Below are 23,344 nucleotides of genomic sequence, written 5' to 3'. Positions count from 1 at the left end.
TGAGACCTCTGTCAAAAGTTCAAGAAATGTGGTAAAAAGCCATATCCAATATTTGAAGCTACAAACTTTTAGGAAAAATGATATTTACAGAGAAATGATGTTTATAAAATTATTCGACGTGTTTTTTAAGTTGCACGAAATTTTTAGCGCATAATGTCATAATGCACAATCTGTAAATCAAAATTTTGCCATTCAATATAATAATTTAAGATATAATCATTTTTTTAATAGACTCGGAACTAAAATTTTAAACAGGTTGTTCTTAATGGAATACCTAATAACTTAAAATTTCAATGCTTTTTCATTGTTTTCAATTTATACAACCTTAGAAACACGCGTATGAATTGTTTATAAGGTTGTATAAATTTGTGTTTTAGAAGCTATGGAAATTATGAATAATAAAGAGAAAATATAAAAGCACAATATCACATTTCGATAACAGCTCATTATATCTTTTATTAATTCGACTTGCAACTTTCACCAGATTGATTTTCACTATTTCGCTGCTTTTCACGGTGTAATATCCACATCATTCTCGTTTTTATCTCTGGCAACAACTATATGTATATATATTATACACAGTTCTTTTTCTCTTTTAAATCGTTCTCGTGTTCTCTTTATGTCACGTGAAACGGAATAATCCACGCGTCGCGTGTCGACTTAAAACCGTGAAACCTCGCCTGACGATTTCGGGATATAAAGTTGAGATATGAGTCTACATGGCTGTCACAGCTGTCAAGTCTTTTACATTTCTCAAGCCTGCATTACTCTTTGAAATTTCCCAAGGAGCAAACTGCATTTTTCGTAATACCCCCAAGCCAATGTGTGCTGAACACTTAAGACTTAAGATTTACTACTCTCGTAATAAATTCGCATTAATAATTACTTGAAACACTTAATTATTAATAAATGAATATCAAGTGATAACTTTTTCCTATTATTTCAGTTGAAATTCCTTATAATCCTCATTATCTATGTATTTCTCTCGCACATGCTGTACTTTGCTTCCTTTATCCGCTTTTATTGTTCTATTCTATTCTTTCCTCAAGTACGAATGCTATTTTCAGGTTTTTATTCATTTGTTTTGTTTTCTTTCTCCATTTACAATTGTGCTTTGTGTTTCTCCTGCTTCACTACCATCACAATTTCAACGTGATTTAAATTCCAACCTCACGTACTTCCTTCGTGTTTCTTATTTCTCTCTTTATTATTTTCTACTTTCATTGTTATTTAATATTCTAAGTAGTTTTATACATTTCATGCAATATTTTGTTATAAACTCTAAATGTTCTATTAGTTATTAAACTATTATGTTTTGGCATTAATTAATTGTTACGACTACAAAATAGAAAATTGAATATATTCGAACGAGAATGTAATTCATATGGACGTACATACATTTATACATATAAGTAATATGCTACAGTTAAAAGGCGTGACGTGGTCTGGAAACGAAATATCAACTGAAATTTTGTTTTCCATAAAAAATACGCAACGTAGCATAAATATTACAGCAGAGTGTTTTAACGAATGAATATGCGTTTTAATGACGAATGTTAACACGGCGTGTACATACATATTCATTAGTGTCATTTGACATTCCTGTTTTGCCTCGTGTTGCATTTCGTCTGAAATTAATTAATTCTTGAATGAATCTTGAAACGTCAATTTAAAGAAAGAAATGGGAACAAATAAATTCTGTATATTTTCACGTAATTATCGCACGTAAGGGATTTTAAGGGTATGCAAAGTGCTCTTCTTTTAACACCCTTCATTTTTCTCTCCAGCTGAATAAATGGCGTAATTAATATAATGATACAATACAATTTTTAAACGAGGGTAATTGTTGAATTACCGTACAGGCCGAATAAATTACACGTCCAGGAGGATGCTAGGGTATAAGGTAGGGCTACCAGGCATATCGTGTTGCATACTGCCCCGCCGTAAACGTGTAAGCTGTGCATTGTGGTAATCGTTACAAGCTTGTACTATCGCGAACGATGGACTATCAGTTGTATAATATGCATTCTAACCCGTATGGTATGTACGTGCGGCAGAAATCTTACATCGATATAATGTGTTACTGAAGTACGAATAACAGAACACCGATATTAATAGACTGCGGATATTATATTTACAGCAGCAGTTTAAAAAAATGTGTTTCAAATAGAATTTTTTTTTTATTTTTTAAGCATTGCAATGTACATTTTGTGTTTAGTATTCTGTACACTTTTATGCATCATTTGCAATGTTTATATTTTCTTTACATTCAATTTCCTCATAAATGAATAAAATCCGAAGCCCAGCTATCGAGTGGTTATTAATAACTTAAAAAATTGCGAAAATTCACGAAGTATGAAATAGTAAAATGAATGGAAAAACTGTGTAATTCATTCCTTTTTTAAATTTCACTTATTTTCGAGTCTATAAAAATGAATGTGACAATTAAAGCCGGTCATAGTTCTCGTTTCAGAACGACAGAGCACTAGAAAAATTAATCAATCTTCGTAGGTGAACAATATTATATAGGCGAAAAATTATTATCAAGTTCTGGATTTTCGAGGAAGGAAAAGTAATCGCCGGCGTACAACAAGCGATGTTACAAAAAAATATAAATCACGGTCACAGGATGAAACAACGTAGTTCCTCCGTTAAGCTCCTTTCGCAACGCGATCTTGTCGAATGATTAATCCGCGGAGATTAAAAAAGCTTCGTCGCGTGGCTCGTAATGAAAACGAATAACGTTCTTCGCCCGGGAGCAGATTACGCGATATTTTCGCGTGTTAGCCTTGCGCGATCTTGTTTCCCGTTTCAGCATCGAAAGTTGCAACGCCGCGCGCCACAGTGTAATCCACCGGAAGAGGACAGTTCGTAGCGATATCACCGAGTTCATTTACTTGTATCACCATCTCGTTTTTTTTTTTCTCTCGCTCAGCGTTTACTACGGTTCACGCACGAACGTATAATAACGCACTTGCGTAATTTGCGCTCTTGCACCGCTGCACCTGCATTCTCGTACATACTGCATGTAAGTACATACGTACATATGTATCCACCCGTAAGATATGAGTACGAAACAGGAATACCGAAATGAACTTCAATTTTTCTGGAATTTAATCGTCGTGCATGTTGATAGAAAAACCAATTTGGTAAAGGAATATTAGTGATTATAGAAAAGTCGGCTAAATTAACTAATATTATTCGTAGAAAACTAGTTCAATATTTCATTTTCTTTGCAGAGAAAAATCTAGATATCGATATCTGTTATGAGTTTCTTTAAAATCTTTTAATAACGGGTTTAACGAAATCTATTTGGAAAGAAATAAAGTTCTCTTGTCGTTTGTCTTCGATTGCCCTCAAGGAATATATTTATGAAAGTGGTATCATTTTTAATATAACATTTATACATAATGTATTCGGTATTCGGGAAGTTTTAGCTAGTCAAGCTAATCACGATGTATCTTTACATTCCTAAGTATGGAATATACAATTGTGAGGATTTCAAAAAAAAACAGTGACTCGTATGGAGTTCATTCGAATTGGTTATATGGAAGGTTTTAGGAGAGTGTGACTCCGAGTTGTATGATTAACAAGTGTGGATTTTACACCTCAGATCTACTTTAGTGACTGAGTTCTTTTTGCACCAAAAATGATTTCTTAAATCTATTATATGTATTATAATAGGTGATTGACAATCTAACAACGTACAATAGACATTTGAAGCATTCATGTACTTTTTTGTCCATTTCCCCTTTCCATTCGTTACGTTTTGTTCCCGATCGGTCATTTTACGAATTTCGTTAGAGAGAAACTTTTTTCGTTTCACGCGACAGCCACTCGTATCGCGGACAACACCTGCGCGAGACACCGAAATAATTCGAAAGTTCCGAGGAGGAACGACAGCTGTTAGAATAGTTCTGCAGACCGAATGATGAAATTGCTTGCTACTTGGTACCTACTCGTGTCCGCGAGGGACGCATTAGGTATAAAAGCTTGCACTTACGCGTCGGAATTGGACGTTAGAAACGAGCGAATGGTGACGGCCGGCACTCGACGAAGGGGTTGCGCGGAAGGGAGCTAAGAGTTGGCGGCTGCCGGTCGGAATTCAAGAGTTGCCGATAGATTCATTAGGTCGGCACCAGGGAACTTGAGGCAAGGTACGTGTTTTCGGTCGAACTTCCGGTCAAATTGAATCACACGGAATTTCGTGGTAACAATCTTCTATTTGACTTCGACCGAGCGACCGTTTGATTTGCCGTGGCCTTTGAGTCTACATACATCGTCCTTCAAAGCGGTTGACTAGGATGGGAACTTGCTTTGTATGTTTGACGAGCTTGCTTCTTGTTAAACGAATTCTTTGGAAACGATCGGGTAAATTGGTCCCCGGGGTACTTTATATTGTACTTGGATTCTCTATACCTTTTACCGCTCTATTTTACCGATATGTTTCGTTGAATTTACAAGTGCTTATTTGGTTTACTTTGCGTTTCTGGTTCTAGTATTTAAGAGAATCGACTCCGATTTCGCCATCATAAGACAGATTGTCAATATTACCAATTAAATTGATCAAATATATGCGTTGAGAACGGGTAAAAATTATACCATTCGATTTTTCCCTTAATTCTTCTAGAATCAAGAAAAAATTCATTTCAATGTTCAGATTGAGATACGCTCTGGTCATTGTCAAACGAGATTACGTCGAGCAAAATCAATTATACATTCAATGTGACATAGAATGAAAGAATTTTAATCCAAAAATAAATTCAACGTTGAAAGCCCCTTAGATTAAATATGAGATAATTCTATATCCAGAAATAATTGATATCATACCTAATACAGGAATGAAATTTTCATTCAAACTTTTCAACATACCATCGTCGTCTGAAATTCGTTCAAATATTTTTATTAGCTCGGAATTCCATCTATCACTTAATGTGAATATTTTACTTTATTCTTCTTTCCACACACACGTTCAAGTCGGATACGAATTTCGAGCGAAACGGGGTCATCCGAAATTCATTAAGAAGATACTTGCGAAGAAGTGGGACAGATCGGGTGAGAGCATCGGTGTGTAAAAGTGTTAATCCGGGCACCGATGAAGCCGATCCTTTTTCTGGGACACATACACAGATCAGGCTGAGTAATGCATTGATCTCTGCCTAGAGAGGCTTTGTGTCTCGTGAGCCCCGATTGGGTCAGCTCGGGGCAACCAGAGATGTTATTTCGAAGTCCGGAGGGATTTCGGTAGGCTTGCCGGGATCGTTTGACATCGTGAGACTAGAGGAGAACGGAGTATAATTAACGACCGCATTCGTCTCGTTACGCGATATATCTTTAATTACCCGGCGATAAGATTCAATTGCAGATTGCAATTTAATACGATCAATTATTGTCTTTTTAGAAATCTCTAACATGGGTCTATTATTAAATTATTTCGCTTGATTTTTTAATATTAAAATGTACCTCTGCTTAGCGAAATAATCGAAATTTGAATAAATATATTATAATTGTTGAATGAGAAATGTGACGCATCACTATTTATAGTATAATTAATTATTTGTTATAAAACGAGCGCGATATATGCTCCTTTAATCAGTAATTATTCATTTTATCAAAATAATATTTGAACTGCTGAATACTTAATGAATCGTGATTTATTAATAGTATATTGTGTCGGATTACGAATTTTAACGTACTCATTGAAAATAATTATAAAATGAGAATAAATTTTCATATTTTGACATATCGAAATGAAACCCAAATTTCGAATATGCCACTGAATTGACCTAATTATTGCCACGTATGCACGAAATACTTTAGTAATTAATAAACTCGTCGCGGTTCATTTATGAATTTGTAAATGGTTAATCGATTTTATTAATGATTCACATTAATGCATTTCAATTTGATTAAGAAGTTTTTAGTAAGCTAAATTCGAATATATCACGAACTGCGGTTATACATATAAAACGATAATTGAATGTATGTGGACTTATTAACGTAGATGTATTCATAATTGTAAATCGATATTGATATTACATATTTCTATATTGAAATTTCAGATCAGAAGGAGAACAGAGGCACAACGTCTCGACTTTCCATACAGAGATGAGTTGAGTATTGGCTACGATGTTGAGTCGTTTCTCGGCCTTGGTGGCCTCTATTTTGGTTCACCTACACGTTTCGTACGCCGGCAACTCAGTAGGTAAGCATTACACGAATTTAGACTCAGTTAATTACAATTGAGGTTTTTTATTCAATTCCATCACAACTGTAATTGTGTTTTGCTAATTAAGACACACGTGTTAAGATTCCTTTCCTATCATTTCAAAGGATTTCATGTTTCTGAACATAAATTGATCTGTATACGAATAGTGGAAAAATGTAATGTTAAAAATTATAAAAAGATGTGTATTATCCTTTAGCACATCGAAGATTATTTGATTCCTTCGAAGAGGATAATACAAGAAAATACAAGCATTTAAAGTTGCGATTTAAGCATCAATCATCTTTCATCACTGTCGAGTGAAAGTTAAAGTGGTATTCGCCTCATCAATAAGTCCCCGTCGGTCATGTTAGCCTTAGTCCGTCCTTTGTGTGCGATATCGATCTCGTTTATCAGCTCGGCACGGAAAATATCACGCCGCAGTTGTGGAAGTCGCTTAGCGATTAGGGACAGATTATACGCGCTGAGTGAGCTCTGGCCCGAACGGACGGCTTGCAGACATTGTCCTATAATTTTCCAATTAAAGCATTGGATTTCCATAAATCCCATGGACCAGGACAGGATCCATAAATTCGAGCGCACGCTGAGCGGCAAGTCACGCTCTATTCGAGACACAGTTTTGCCGATCTGTGATCGATCGTTCACGTCAAAGGTTAAAATTTCGTGGTTGACCAAGAAATGTTTCGAATTTAGTTTATATAGTTCTACGCTATACTCTTATAAGTTAAAGGTTCAATATCGTAACTTATTTTGTACAAATTATTAAATTGCTATAATTCATTTCGAAATTAATTCATTTGATTTTTTAATTTCGTAGAGAAACGTGATTTATTATGTTGTTTTCTTGACACATTTATAGACTTACCTAGCCAAATGCAGAAAAGATAGCGGAAGTAATTTGTTCCGATACGCATGGAAGATTAAAAAAGAATTATGTGAGGTAGTTTATTCCGTAGTTTGTTAGGGAGATGGCATTCCTTAAATGTCTTTCGTAGAAACCACGAGAAACTTATTTCTCTAAAGAGTTGTTTCGCATAAGATGAGAAACTGAATATGATGTTGCAATTGTTTTACTGAGCTTTAGCACGTATCTCTGACTTAAGACTTTTGAAAGATTGTTTTTTCGAGAAAGTGTATGAAACGTTTCCTTAATAACGATAATTGCGAAAATTCATGAATACATCAAATTACTCTTCTTAAAAATATTTATTACATTTATTTATAGTAGATACTTTGAAAGAGTTCTGTTTTACTGTGTGATTTACTTTTTCAATCAATCTATCAATATTTTTTTGTGAAAATTAAATCCTGAAACCTCAACATTAATTTCGATCTCATATTTATACAATAAATTCTTCTTCACTGGTTTTCTTTAATATCATACAATACATTACACTATAGCCAGTGAATTTCAAAATTTTCTTTTATTCATTGAGAAAGAGGAGACGAGCTACAATGAAGCGCATGATCGAAGCAATTCAAACGTTCGGTTCGCGAAAGATCCGCGTTCGCAAACAATTTCCTTTGTACCGCAACGGTCAGCGCCGAGTAATCCCGTGGTCGACATTCCCAGGGCGACGTATTTCGAAATCCTGAACGGTAACTGGGTTTATCCTTTCGGGAAGATTATGTCTCCGCGTCTTTCTACTAGATATTAGAAGTCTCTTCGTTCCTTTTCCCGGAGTGATTGTGTGTTGCCGGTGAATTTAGCTCGCGAGATTGGTCCTGCCAGGAAGTACTCGGTAGTCTTCTATCCTCTCTCCCTCCGAGCTGATAAATTTCTCCAGGATTATCCTCCCGTTCCTTCGAGAAATAGTTAAAAACGGAGCAGAGGAACTATTCCCGAACGAGACTGGACGCATTACCGGTTTCAAAGAGAAAGTTCCTCCGAGATGCTTTGGTACAGAGCGAGGCTTGAAAATTGAAAGCGAAAGAGATGTAGTTTAGTTGTAGTGGTCACCTGGATTGCCGAGGTCGTTCGAGAAAATAATTTTTGCGTGTGTTAAATCAGTGAGGGTAGCGGCGCAGCGTCTTTTCTTCGGCAACGAAAAGAATGAAAGAGACTCTTGGGTGCTCGTACTTTAAGTCCTTCCGGTAGAACGATTCGGCCACCGTTTGAGCCGCCAAATTTGATGGAGAGATATTGCGCTCCCCTTGCGGTCTTTCGAATTCTACTTTCCTTACTTTATTTCCCTCCGTTGGCCGTGTCTCTTCCAGCCATCGCGCTGCCTTTATAACCGACCGAAATTGCTCAGTTTCTCTGGTTTCGACTCAAAGAAGCCGAGACACGACCCGGAACCAACTTTATTACTTCTTCCGGTTCCTCGCTCGCGTGTAACTGCGGAATAGAAAAAACCGTTTACGTAGTAACGCTTCGAGCTTTTATTCTATTCCTCGTATATATGTATAGTTGGTTCATAATACTTACATATAGTTTTACGTAATATTTACATACATACTTTTCTATTTTTTGGTTTAGTCTGGAGACTTCTAGCATACTAATTTTAATACTTTCTGTTGATAAGTACATGATTCCCGTATACTTCAGTGGTAAAGTACAATTCTGTAAGCTTCACTATTTAAAAAATTTGTTTAACCGTACCGTTACAATCTGAAGAATAAGGTACTACAATCTGATTACGATCTGCAATGTCTTGCATTTTAATAGAACCACATCTCTCGTAGAGTCCCAAGCAGGAATTCTACTTATGGTCAAGAAAACAGCGTTTGTACGATGGTCAATCGATTTTGTAACGATCTTTACATTCAAGCGAAATATTGCGCATTTAATTACTTCTACTTCTCGTCAATTCTCTTTTTAATTGTAAAGTTCATGTTTTTTTCCTTATACTTAAATTTAATTTTAAATTAAAGTACTTATTGTTCCTTCTCTTCCTTTTCAGCTTATTTTCGTTAAGTTTTTGTCATTTGTTCTATTTTTAAGTTATACTGTGGAGTTCTGAGACTGAGAATTACCGTCGGCAACACTTCACGAGTTGCAGCGTGCTGGCGTCGCAATGTGTATCTGGAGTTAATTAGAAATAAAGGAATTAAACTGGAAATACTGATGAATTTATTTTAGTTATCATAGCACAAGCAAACACGTCTGTTCTGTCCAATCTCCAAGGAAGCTAATGGATTGACAAAGTAACGTCGCGATAAATTGAGAATCGCGATAAATTGAAAATCGCGGGTAAGCAACAACTGCGAGGTTGATATCTAGGACTAGGGACATGGATGCCTAGGGCTAGGGACTTGTGGACGAAGAGCCCACAATACGTTATAAGTTAGCGTCATCTATTGTTAGTATCTTAGGTTTGTCACACTTCTCTTTGTTTTCTTTTTTTACATTGTAACAGACTTATACTCATTAATGAAGTAATAATAAATTTAATCAGTCTACTATATGGTCACGTATTATGTCTCATTGTGAAGTGGAACGTAGGGGAACAATGTTTCTTGTTAAAATGATGATGCGACTTGAAATTCAGCGAAGATACAGCACGGGTGATTGTAGTTTGTAAGTTTTCAATGTTGTTCGAAGTTTTTCGATTTTTAGAGTCGACGTCCTTTTTTTACCGTAGCTAACAGGTATGTAACGATTTTCGCGTAAAGTTTACGGAATAAAGTGTTTTGTATGGACTTTGGAAGCTACCGTAGCTTCAATCTCAGTGTACCCTTAGGAAAAGGTTTTACAACTTCAAATTACTTTTACGTTATGAAAGTTACTGGTTGCCATGTTTAGATGCTCAGACTTAACGTTTTACGATGCTTCTCATGCAAAGTCAACGTATATTAATGAAATTGTTAAGCAGTCTACTACTTTTATAAAACGTTTCTTCTTTTAATGATTTATTTATGATGAGTGTCAGTAGTTCCTAATTCATCAATATTTACTGTGTTTGAAATAGTGAATTGCGAGTATCGTGATTTATTCTCAAGATTTTTCTCGTGCAAACATTGTAACAAATGCTTCATACATTTTATACATAGAACTGATACACGTGTTTGTTCGCCACCTCTTTTCATTCGCTGCTTTATTTTTCCAAATCTGATTGTTAATTCCATTATCGATGGAATTCCCTTCAAGCTCTAAATTACATCGATACACGTGTACATGAATACGATTGAACCGACATACGCAGCTCGCTGATTATTTTCGAATGGAATTGGACTCGAAATACTAATTAAATGAAATTACTGTCCATCTGACGTATATGAAAATAGCAGTCGAATTGAATAAAACTAGTGAACTAAAAGAAAGTGGAGTACATGTAAGAGATTATATGTATTTATATGTCATAATAATTCTTTTTGTTATAAGAAAACGCAGATCAAACGCAGAAATTGTTTATTACCATTTTCATGATTTTCATTTTATGTAATGTACAATGGAGGAATGATAGTGCTAATTGATTATTAAAGATAGAAGTCGTTTAGTAGAATTACTATAAAAGATACTTCAAATGATATTTATTATTCGTTTCGAACAAATTCATCGTGTTACTTTGTCATTCATGAAACCCTATATCGAGATGTTCAGCTAGTGAAACACGGAGTGACCCACGTTTGATGAGATTCAATATCGATGAAACCGTGTCGAAGCACGCGCTTGCGCTCCACAAACAGTCCTGCAGAATTTAATACTGAACGAATCTAATTAGACTCGGGTATTAAGTGATAAAATTCAATACGAACAATTCCAAAATATTTGGAATAAGTACATTTTGTAAGAAATATATAAGATGATTTATGTTGAATTCTAGTCTTTAAAAGAAATAAAGTATTCAAGTCTTGCAATAACGATTGAAATGAAAATCAGAATTCCCAATACTTTCTGTAGGAACTTAAAACTTTGAAGTATAATTAAGCAGTTGAAATTAAAATTTATTGGAATTCGTGACATGAGTGGTACGCATCTACTGATGACTCTGACATAGTTAATTCTGTCCCACGGCTTTGAAGTCGCGAATCTCATATTTCTGATGCCTGTGGCATACCCCGTAACCTCAGAACACTGAATATCAAGTTCTATGATCTTGTGGTTAAACTATGTTTGTTATTGGGTCTCTTGGGGTTACCAGTTCCGGATTCCACGTTCCTATAGTCGTTAACGTTAAACTCCAAGCTTCTAGACTTGCCAGGACTAAGTCTAATATAATGTGGACGTAAGTCGTATTTTCCACCATTTAACTATTTGATCTTATAATTAACAGATCGTTCTAAAAACTTGTTTACCAAAATACCGTATTACGAAGTACCTAGTGTCTTTTAATAAAACATTTGTCAGATTTGCAAAAATGTGAGTGCAATATGCAGTAATAAAATTAAAAGTATCATAATTGCGGAATCAAATTATTCGAAAAGCGTGATCGTTCAATTTAAAGGAACAATAGAATCGTCGCCCCCTTCGTGTTCGTTTTTTAGCGAATAGCCAAAGTTTACCCCTGTCCTGCCATATCTGTCGGGTGTGACCCGTGCGACGTCGACGTATACATTTATGTGTATCGTCTTGGAAACTCGCGTACGGTCGCGTGTGCTCTCTGCTGATAAGGCCATTCTATCTGTCGACAGTCGAACGAGTTTCCTTCCACCCGCTGGAAAGTGAAAAACTTTTCCACTGAGGCGCACTCGTTCTCTAACTTCGCGATTGTTTCCATAGTAATTCGATTTTCTGCGTTTATTACGCTAACGACGTGGTCGCTGCTGCCTGTTTGCCCGGGGCAAAGTGCTTCCTTGCCAACCACACCGTGAAACGGAATCAAGAAACAGGGCAGCGTATTTGGCATTCGATTTCGACTTACCACGGTGATTTACAGAGTTCGCAGAAACTTCCATTTGCGTAGCATCAACGTATACGTGTTCTGATTCCAACTTGCGATTTTTAATACATTTATTCACACTACTCTGTGTACATGTTTATGTATATGAAATATGATAAATAGCAATATGATTTAAGTGGCTAAACACATGATCCAATGTTAAATTGTTTTAGATAACAAGCCGTTTCCAGGACTGGAAAATCTGCCGAAGTCGTTCTGGCACGAGCTCAGTTCGCCCTTTACAGATGTAAGTCACTTTTTCAACCGAACATTTAGGTAAAATTAATCGAATATTTTCGGAATTCTTTATTTTTATCTACTAATTGCTTGTAATGTACAATGTCCCTTAATCTTTTAAACATCCTGGCATGCATTTTGTTATTGATGCGTTATGCATTTTCGTCTATTACTCATATTTTTACATGTATCATTTTCTTATAAAATTCGCAGTCGAATAATCATCTTGAATCAAATAAAGATGGAGAAAGCACAATCATTTTAATGCATGCTTACTTTGATTTACAGGTATACGAGGTGGAAAGTTTCGCGACCGAAACTGGCGGCACTCCCGAGCCCAGACCTTTCTTCGAAGATCCAGAGAGCAACATTACCGTACAACTCGGAGCTCAAGTGCACATGCACTGCAGAGTACAAAATCTGCAGGAAACTCTCAAGGTAAATTCTCAGCTTTCTTCGTTGATCGTTAATGTAATGACTTTCCTCTAAAAAGAAGAAATCATTGTTATTATTAAAACCACCAACCCAGTCAAAATGATTTGAATGGAGAAATGCATGTATAAAAAAAGTCGATATTTCTAGTGTTATGGAAATTTAGCAATTCCAGTTGCAACATTCATTAAAATAATTAAACGGTCATTACAATATCTGATTTATCGCAAACTTTATTTTTCTGTTACAATGATTCATGTTTCTTGTTAAATAACTATTTATATATATTTAATCAAAAAGGGACTCGTTGAAGTTTGAAACTAGACTTTATTTCTTATTTTGTTACTTTTTTCTTATATTAATATCAAGGTATTTGCTATCACGAACAATTCATAAATTTTTGATTCGCCTTGTATGTATATTTTGTTTCAATGTGCCTTAAATTGAATTATGCATATTTGGAGAACTGCACACCGACGAAATGGATTTGGTTTCCCATTAAATTTTGGGTAATCCTCGATCTACTATACTAAAATATGGATATTAGTGAAGCAGCGTAATGTAATATTATAAACAACTTGATAGACCTATCTGAAATTATAGTTGCTATATGAAGCCTGCAATATGTTGAGACGATGGAGAAATTTAGGCAGTAATGGACGTGCGAAGTGAACATTAAATGAATATAATTTTTTTGCTCTCTGTTGTATTGCATGAGTGTTGCATTTTAGCAAAATGAAACCATTCCTTTTTATGTAGAAACATTATAGTATTAGGGTCGACTTGGAACATGTTTATTCGGCTCGTATCTAAAATAATCTCGCGTTAGAAGAGCATATTACTCTGGGAATGATGCCCCGCTTGATTTACTGAGGAAATTGAAGAGAATTGCCCTCGGCTAGCTTGAAATCTAAGAGAGTGGTATTAGGGACGTAACGAGTCTCGATCGTTTATAATTTTCTGTAAAGGTCTCAGGCTTTATCGTTTACCCGTTATATAGAAGTAACATGGTCAACCCGATATCTGGTATATTATATCAGCTAAGGGTCAAGAAAAAAGCTTTGAAGTGTAATTTCACGAAAGTGAGTTTAGTTTTAAAGTTCTTAAGCTGCATCTAGGGTTACTTTTGTTGCAAGATTGTTATCGCGTTATTGATCTTACTGTACGGGTATGAACTATGAATAATTTTATGTGCAATACTGTGAAAGCAATATCCTTTATATTAGATAACTTTCATTCTCATATCATTGGATTTCATATTTAAACGTCTTTTAATGTACCCTGGTCCTCTTTTTTACACGGTATTTTTTTTAAGACAATTTGTTCACAGAAAACGCGCATGAATTCTAAATATAAGTATCAATTTGTCAGACTTCAGTTTCTGCTCGTACATGCTATATTCACAAGGCAATATTATCTACGTCTTGTCGATACTGTTATCATTCCTACTTCGCATTACATATTAGTTTCACGTTCTGTAATCATGGCAAGACACGAGAATACGTACGAGGAATATTATCATAATGACGATTGAAAGTAATCAGAAGAGAAAAAGAAAATTTATTTCTTTGGGAACGAAAGCAGAAATTTTAGATCTATTGACAAATGGCAAGGGCTAGTCTTGTGTTGGTAAAACTTTTGGTTTAAACGAAGTTCCAATAAGAACCATAAAAAATGAATTCTTTTTGCACGATTTTCTTTTACTCAGTACGCTTTCACCGAGTAAAAGGAGGGTCAGGTGTATTTCGAAATTTATACCTACATAAAGTAGATAAGATTAAGATACAATTTATGCGATGCATCCTAAACGTCTTCTAGATCTTTTCCTACAATTGTAAAATAAAAATAATGTAATTGCGTTTCGTTATATTAATTTGGATTATTTCGTTTTGCAACCGGTTTCTTTTTTTAGTATCGGTATTCCAGATTTTTCTCTAAGATAAGACAATAAGAAGCCAATGAATCTCGCTGCTACAAGAATAAGTCTGGCGAAGTTTCGATTCCACGTAGCTTTTCTGCGTTCGCCGGTTTAAGATCGCCTTCTTCCCTTTCTGTTTCTCGAGTTTCCTCGCTACTAAAAGCTTTGCGTCGTTACGACTATTTTTCGCGTCGGTATCTCGTTGCGTCCGTACACGTTTTTCCCGCGATCCACTCTATCGGCGCGCTAACTCGCGCACAGAGGAAATTCCATAAACGGCAGCCAACAAACATTTTCCTCTTAATTTCGTGGCCGTCCGACTAGAAAAGTGCTTTTATCGGCATAACGTGCTCGTGTGCCCATTCCCGGGGCCTCGAAGTAAGCTACTTAAAGTTTCATTTTGCACTTATATAGGTTTCTTCGTTCATTTGAAAAACGAAATTCAATAGTTTCTAACAGCCAGCGACTTTCTGTCAAAATAGATTTGCTTCAAAAACTTATGGCTCTAAACGTAAAATACATATTTCTTTAAATACTTATTTCTATGAGTTAGAACGATACTTCAGTTGGTATCAGCAAAGATCATATCATGCATAAAAACGTCGATACATCCACATTTAGATTTTTAATAAAAATTATACTCCCTGCTTAGAAGTTCTCTTCACAATTTCATTCAATCCTCGAATATTTTTCTTAGATAAAAAAGGTTTCGACTGAAAACGACGTGGAAATATTTTGATTTCGTACACGAAATATATGCATACACACTCTTTCAATTTGTTATATGTTCTGTATTAAAATGTATTATTGAAAATATTGTATTATTTCTATTATATCTTTTTGAAATTGTCCAATTACAATTCTATATAATATTTTTCTGATTCTATATATGTACAGAAACAACCTAAACTATAATATGAGAAAAATAACGGTAGAAATACTGAACCATGTATCTCTAATGTTCCCTTCGCGTGATAGCTAACGAACTGTTTTTCCAACACTTTTTCCGTACTGTACAAATTGAATGCTATTATTGCGTTCACGTTCCCTTTATTATCTCTTTACCTGTAAAAGTTCATCATTATTATCAAGACTTAAGGGCATAGACTTCGATGGCAGCGCGATAAGGTAGACTGTTAATGTTACAAAATTAGCTAAAAATATGGGTTTACGGGAATACATTTTTTCTCCTTATGTGAGAATACATATTTTCCGGTCGTCAGGTACTTCTACAGAAAAAGGAAAGTAAAATCTGGCACGGTCTGGGATTGTTTTGATTGAAATAATGACCAGGCCGTGCCAAATTCGACTTTTCTCTTTCTGAAGAGATATCTGATGACCGAAAATATTCTTAAATAAGGACGAAAAGTGTATTTCCGTAAATTCATATTTTGCACTATTTTTGCGTGGTTATCGATAAAACAGAAGAAAAAAGTCAAAATTTTGCCGACACGTATTAGAAAAGTCACGTCCACTATCCTAGCCCCTTAATATAAATATTTGTCATACGTCTTCACATTTAGTGACGCCCATTAAACCATTCAATCGCTATTTTTTCTTCGTGAACGACCTAATATAACGCCACTTCGAGTCTTAGGTTGCATGCATGCTACTTAAAGTTCACTTTAAACGGAGCGAGGCGGCAGTCCTTTCCGTAAGTACAATAGAAGGAAAAGCGGACGCTATAACAGCGCCTTCCACGAAAGCCGGGGAAAAAAGACGGAAAGAGGCAGGCAGAAGAAGCTGTTGCCTCGTTCGCGTAAAAATCATCCGGCGTTGCCGTATAAATCCGCTGGAGAGATCGCGATAAATTTGCGCTCGCCTCCTTCGCGGAACCACGGAGAGCTCTCGTTCCCCCTCCTCGCTTCGGTTGCATTATTTGACGGTGGCACGACGACGGGTTCCGTTTTCCTATAGCGGAACGTCGTCGTCGTGTCGACGATAAAAAGGACGTCGAGCGGCAGGAAATAGCGGCAAACTGTTTCCGTTTGCGCTTATTGTGCGACTCCGCGGCCTATAAATCGTTGTCGAACCCGGCAATATCGCCCGCCACCGCGAACCTCGCGCACGGTTCTTTGAAACGATTCGACGCGGCTGGTCGCGATCGTACACGTTTCTTCCACGGGATTCAATCTCTCTAAGTACACTCACGCTTGTTCGAGCGAAACAAAGCTCCAGCGAAAATTGTTTCCCGACGAACAGATGCGCGAATTGCGTGCAGGCGTACGTTTCGAAATCCATTACATTACAAAATCCGTGGTTAAACTGAGGCGCCTGTAACGAGAGGTTCTCTGGCATTGCTGCCTGAATTATTGATTTAGTAATATTGAACCAGTAAATCTCACAGCAGGAATCGATGATCTAGGTGGAAAGAAGTTATATAAACAAATTAATTTACGTCCTACTTCTTTTTCGCCCATAATGTGGCCCACTGTAAAATTGAAAAATTAAAGAATTCCAAGGAGTACCATCTTGAAATTTTTACAATATTTAATTCAAACTATTTAGAACAATTATCAAATATATAATGAAACGAAAGGTACGTCAATTTGTTAGTAACAGTATAGAATGGTCCATGATTTTTTTCCGAATGTCAGTTCTTTCCACTTGGAGTGGCACCTGTGCACAGATGAGGCCTGTGAATTTTGCAACTAGACTACATATTACAGCAACGTAAAAGGAAAAGTAAAAGATAAATTATAGAAATATTTTTCTTTGAACTCTTATCTTTATATGAATATAAAGGAGGACTTCATGTCATATCTCATTTGGATACATAAGAAAGTGTCCTGTTTATAAATAACTTTACTGGTCTCATACTTCTTTTTTTAGTTGTATAAGAGAACTTAATACCTTACGGTAGATTGTTTATCAGCGCCGATGATATTATTAACGAGGGTGGCGCATCGTGGCATAAAATACGGATTCGCTTTCCCGTAAACTTTAAATTACAGGCAGAAGTTCAATCGCTTTCGCTACGGACAGTTAATAATTTTGAAGTTTTCAAGTTTACCGTGGAAATATTAAATTAACTATGATTATCCATGGTGCGCGGATCGCACGGCTTCTTCGATGGTTGCCAGATGAGATAAAAGTTGATGAATCCAACATCTACTCTCATTAATTCATCACGAAGCACGTCAAGAAGCCTTGCAACAATTCTGTCTTAATAGGAAATGTAGTTCAATGAAAAAACTCGCCAACAAATTTTCACGAGTCGGCACAATTAAATTGTGTAATCACGTTTAATTGTTTCTGACTTAATAATTCAATTACTTCGTTATTTCCTCCGCTTTTGCTTATAAACCGGGTCAGTTACTTAATAGGAATCTCCCGACCGTCAAAAGGCATACATCCAAGTAACGAAATAACGATTTGATCTAATTGGCTGATTCACAAAGAATTCCGCATCTAGAACGAGCGTACCTAAGAGACTGGAAGCCCCTAAAGCTCCTAATTATCCACCGCATGAAAACTTCTCGAGCGTCTAAAATCGCGTCCAAACTCTTGGAGCGGTTAGCGCTACGTGGAGATACACCATCCACGTCTACCATCGCCCACCTCGGTTAAACTTCCTCTTGGAAGACTGTCAGTTGTCTTAAGGAGTCGTGAGCTCGCGCTCGCTTGAAACTTCATTAACAGCAACAAAGAAGCTGTTCCTCCGCGGCGTCGATCGATAATTTTAATAACATAATATTTCGGGCCTCGTCTCGATTAACTGTTTTGTTCGGGTTTTGATTAATACTTAAGACGATCGATCTGAGACATGGATCGGATTTATTTTAATTTATATCTGTTCGTACGACATTCTCAGCGTTCATTTCTTTCATAATATAATTGAACTAATATGTAAGGAGAAGTCAGAGTCTTTGAGTTACATGGTAAGAGAACGCAAAGGGATGCAAAGAGTAAACAAAGTGAGAGGAATATTGAAGTGAGACAAAGATGGCACAGAGTGAATGCGGAAAGTCCTAGAAAAAAGGAAGAAAAAATAAAAAATAATAATTACATATATATGTACACACTGACACATAGACACTTGTAATCCCATTTTAATGGGAACTTACATGCCGAAAGGCATAAAACAAATCTATTTACTAGTAATTGAACTAACACCATTTGATCATAGTTAGTACATAACTGTAGGGCATTGCATTTGAATAGAAAAAAATGTTCTGCTCGCATTTTAAAAATCGTGAAATAAAATTGTGTTAGATTCCGGTTGTAACGTGGCGCGTACAAACTTTTCAACGCGACGCTAACAGCCATTAATTACGCGGTAGGGCTTTAACGAAAACGAACGGCAGTTGTTCAGAAATGTTGTAAACATTGCAATAAGTAAATGTAGTTTGGAACAATGATTGTCGACCAGTTTTTGATCGTACTAGTTTCCCTTATAGAGGCAAGAGCCGAAAATAGTAATGAATCTACGTCTCACGTTTTCAATGTACGATTAACATATTTGATTTTTCAATTTGTACATATTACATAGAAAAATAATTTAGAATAATTTATTAATATAATTTTATAAAAAATTCTTTCTTTTGTATCTTCGAAGAAACTTTGAGTTTGTCAGCTCTTTCAATAGTCATTAAACATTTCACTTTGTAATTTGGTCGATCGTTTGCCAAGACTCACGAATGAAAAGATTCTAGGACCGTCGAAATCAGAACGAAAAATTAACGTGGTCGTGTTTCAAACAAACCAGCGCAGCGTGACCGTCGAGGTACCGTTGCCGCTGCTCGTCCACTTACAACAACCGGAGAACGAGAACTTTTGACGGTCCCCTTTCGTCTGACAACCGCCGAAAGTTTGTACACGTGTAATTAGCTTAACGAGTAAGCAGGCGCTGGCACTAATTGCTCGCGAGCAAATCGTGACGTTCCGCGGGATGACGACGACGGGATCAGCGGAATTGTTACGCGTCACGCTAACTGCTCGGAGCGTTAAAGGGAATCTCATCCCGAACCTCCGCCTCGTTTACTTTGCCCTCATTAACTCTATGTACGAACTCTTTTTTGGAAAAACATTTCTCGAACACGGAACGGGTCCGGTGGTTAGAGACACATCGGTTATGGACTGTCTCTTACGCATTTGCCATCCTATATCTTCCTTTTTCATTTTTGCGAAGCACCGTAGTATGTCACATATTTGCACGTACTTATACTGCATTAGTTAATTGAGAGACGAATATTGAAATTTTTATGTTTAATTTACAACTTTTTTTAACATGGAATACTTTTATCCATTATGTAATACATTAAATGTTTATACAATCATGTAAATATGAGAGTATGAAATCTCTAGCAGATATGATAACAGATTCATTTATATTATCGATGAGCCGCGAACGAATCTACCAGAATGAAGGTAAATTGATTGTAAATGATTTTTCGCTTGATTGATCTGAACGTAATATTACATTCCGCGCGTAAAAGTATTTTTCATTATTAATGATTTATACACTGCTCTTCACGTTCAGTTGATATTGAAATAATGCTTAATTGAGTAGAAATTGGAATGTGTTTTTCATTATATGAATATAGAGGGACACTGTAGGTCGAATAATTTAATATTCTATTCGACCTTCTCACATTTTCTAGTTTCTATTTATTCTGAAACAAATTACATAAGAACGCACGTAGCAATTACACTGACATACGTAGCTGAGCATGCCCAACAAACTGGCCCTTTGTGCTCGGAACGGTTCGTTTCTTTTTTTAATCATGCCCGTTATATCGTTCAACGGCGTAATTGAAACGCCGATGTATCGGTTGTGATCGCGTACCGTACAAAAGGGTCTGTTAACGCCAGCAGCAGCAGCAACGTTATTATCACGCAAATATGACTTTCCTGTGTTTGTACCTTCATTTCCCATCGAATTTCTCTTTCCCTTTGCCTCTTGAGGAGTGGTATTTCGCTTTGATTATTCTGCTGGTGCTAAGAACACGGAGTAGTTCTCGGGGTGGCATAAATATTGCCGCCAGTCGAACTACAAGGGTGCTGCCGCTGTGCCCTTTTTTTCCTCTCCTTCCGTTCTCTTACACTTCTCCTTTTACCGGTTTTCTTTCCTTTCTTACGCTTCGATCGTGACGCAAAAGCAGTTCAGAAAGCAAAAGCGATTCGGTCGAGGGTGCTCGAAAGAAAAGATACGAAGTTGAGACACCGGCGTTGAAACAGCGGGAAAGGGGATAGGGTGAGGTAGGGGCTGAAGGGGGACGAGAAGAGGGTGGAAGATGAAGGGAGTCGCATCGTCGCGTCGCACTCCGCTTAAAAAGGATTCGGTATCTTTGTTTGCTGGCGGATTAATCCGAGCTCAAGGCCACTTCTTCGCGAAGTCAACCCTGATCCTGTCTCATCCGCATGGGGACCATAGTCTCCATTGGACTTTTTCATATCTGGCCACTGTCATTCTGCTGCGCAACGCTCTCAGTTCCATTCGAAGGATTTTCGAGGACTTTGTACATTTATCCCGACAAGCGCCAACGGTATGAAACGATATACGATGCGCGATTATTCGTTTTCTGCCGAGACTTTAATTGACGATGTTTTGTTGAATTTCTAGTCCTGATAAACAAACGAATGTAATTTCTTACTTATTGTATGGTAAAGCATAAATTACTTTCCACATTATTAAAATCCACGATACAAATCAATCCATAAAACAGAGTACCTAAGATTTTATTTATACGTACATATAATATATGCTATGAATGTTTCAAAAATATGAAAGAACTTTTCATATTTTTCAGTTATCCTTTTTCACAAATAGCCAGTGTCTGGAGTTCGTGGATCTCTTGAAATTTGCTATGGTGTTAAAGTAATTAGGAATTCTAACGTTTCACGAATCTGTGAGACACGAATAAAGCCCCCGGGTTACCGATATCACCCGAAACCTTTGAAAGTTCCGAGAATTATTGATGGTAACCATCTCGTCTTGCTTTAAGCTTCCCGATACGTTCGAAACTTTGAGATGACCTTCGAAATTTCGATACTCTTTGAACTACTGATGCCGCCGAAATCTCTAGAGAATTCACAGATCATCGATGCCCTTGAAACTTCGAAGAATTTAGAATTAGTACCAGCTTTCACCAAATTTAAACTATAAATCATTGCAAATTGAAAATGTCATTATTTTATTGAAAAATTGTATTTGCAATATTATTAAAAGACGAACATTGATATTTGTTCATTTTGCAAGCTGAAGTAATTCATTGCTGAAGGGCTTGTTAGAATGTCGGTTTATCAATGTAGCGGATCACGCGGTTCATTGTTCTCAAGAGGTGATTACGTTAATTGCATCAGTAGTCAGTGGCTGTAGTCGTATTGCAAATATCTCAAAGTCAAAATGGAAGTGTAATTTAGGGCGCGGCGGCGGCAGGGCATTGTGATTATCGTAAGTCCTTGCTGTCCCACCTAATCTTCTTGAGAGTTTGCCGTAGCGAGAACACCTTAAGGCGGTCTGTACTTGAACTATTACCCGGTCCCGCGGCTTGATTAGAACTTTATAGGCTCATTATGCAAAGGCTATCTTCGTTCTTCTAATATATATAGAGAGCTTTCACTTTACAAGTGAAGGTAAAACGTTTGAAGGACAGAAATACATTTCACCGTTCTCTTTTATCAATTTTCGTTTTGCTATCGTAAAAATCGGAAATTTTGTCGATCGAGCGGATAGAACGAATGCAATAAACGCAATATCGTATAACAACCAATCACGTTCGATATTTATTATTTTCGGTGGCTTTTATTGGTTTCTTTTCTCTTTTAGATTGAAGTTGTACAAGTTACAAGGGTGCTTTTTATTCGACTGCACTGATTTTTAGCTTCATGATGTTCTCTAAGGGAAATCACATTCCATCTGGTTTTTTCGGTTCTGCGAATTGAAAAACTACAAAGCAGCAAAGTGATTTTGGAGATTCAAAATTCCAATTTTGGTTTTAAAGTTACAAAGAAATTCAAAAAGATATGAACGAGACTCCGAGTTCTGCGTTTCAAGAGATATCAGGTATAAACATTGGTATAGCCGAAATCGCAATCAGGAGATTAGGTCTGCAATAATAAAAGCTCGTCCTTATCGTCGCTTCAATCTTTGTCATAGGGATCTCACCGTTATAAAATGTCTAGAGCACTTCGGTCTAATGGAATCGCGATCGTTATCACCAGACTCGAGTGAACAATCTTTTTTTCCCATGTGTCAGTTTCGCGTTCGCGAAACGTGTTGATGTGATGCGACGGGGGCGAAAACTTTGATGACGTGGCGAATAGAGGCGTCTATATCGGCTAGGGACTGAATATGAGATGGCGTGGCAGGATGCGAACAAGCGTTCTCGCCTTGGAGAAAGGCGTAAAGTTAAACAATTTACGGATGCGGGCGTGACACCAACTGGTTTAGCTTATGTCAAAATTATACACCGTATCAGTAGTCGACGGGCTCGATACCGTGTGAGCATCGGCCAAAATATAACTCTCCAGTCAAGAATCCTGCGTCCCTGTGTTGCTCGAGTTTACCTACGACATTTTATATCATTGGGTGGCAGATGAAGCAGCGAATTTTTATTTTTTTCGAGATCAAGCAATCTCGCACAATTCTATGCTAAAACTACTATAGTCATAAGCTTATTTATCAAATTTGAATCGCGTAATACAGTTTTAACAAATCCATTAATATTTTAGTATTATCGATATGCACAGTATATTTAAAATGAA

General features: G+C 36.6%; 1 protein-coding gene across 2 annotated transcripts in view; it reads left to right on the top strand.

The window, feature by feature from the left end:
* The window catches only part of LOC108627300 (uncharacterized), a 167,976-nt gene that overhangs the window by 70,800 nt on the left and 73,832 nt on the right, over nt 1–23,344 (top strand). For both annotated transcript variants that reach the window (XM_026815493.1, XM_018028481.2), the window contains exons 3-5: nt 6,063–6,205; nt 12,222–12,295; nt 12,574–12,723. In XM_026815493.1, coding sequence (XP_026671294.1) covers nt 6,130–6,205; nt 12,222–12,295; nt 12,574–12,723 — 300 coding nt within the window. In that variant the 5' untranslated portion in view covers nt 6,063–6,129. The remainder of the gene's footprint in view (nt 1–6,062; nt 6,206–12,221; nt 12,296–12,573; nt 12,724–23,344) is intronic.

Source organism: Ceratina calcarata, unplaced genomic scaffold (assembly GCF_001652005.2).
Source record: "Ceratina calcarata isolate Rehan_Ccalc_2016 unplaced genomic scaffold, ASM165200v1 scaffold455.2, whole genome shotgun sequence".
NCBI lineage: Eukaryota > Metazoa > Arthropoda > Insecta > Hymenoptera > Apidae > Ceratina > Ceratina calcarata.
Note: the sequence above shows the minus strand (reverse complement) of the source record. Positions and strands in the feature narration are given on the sequence as shown.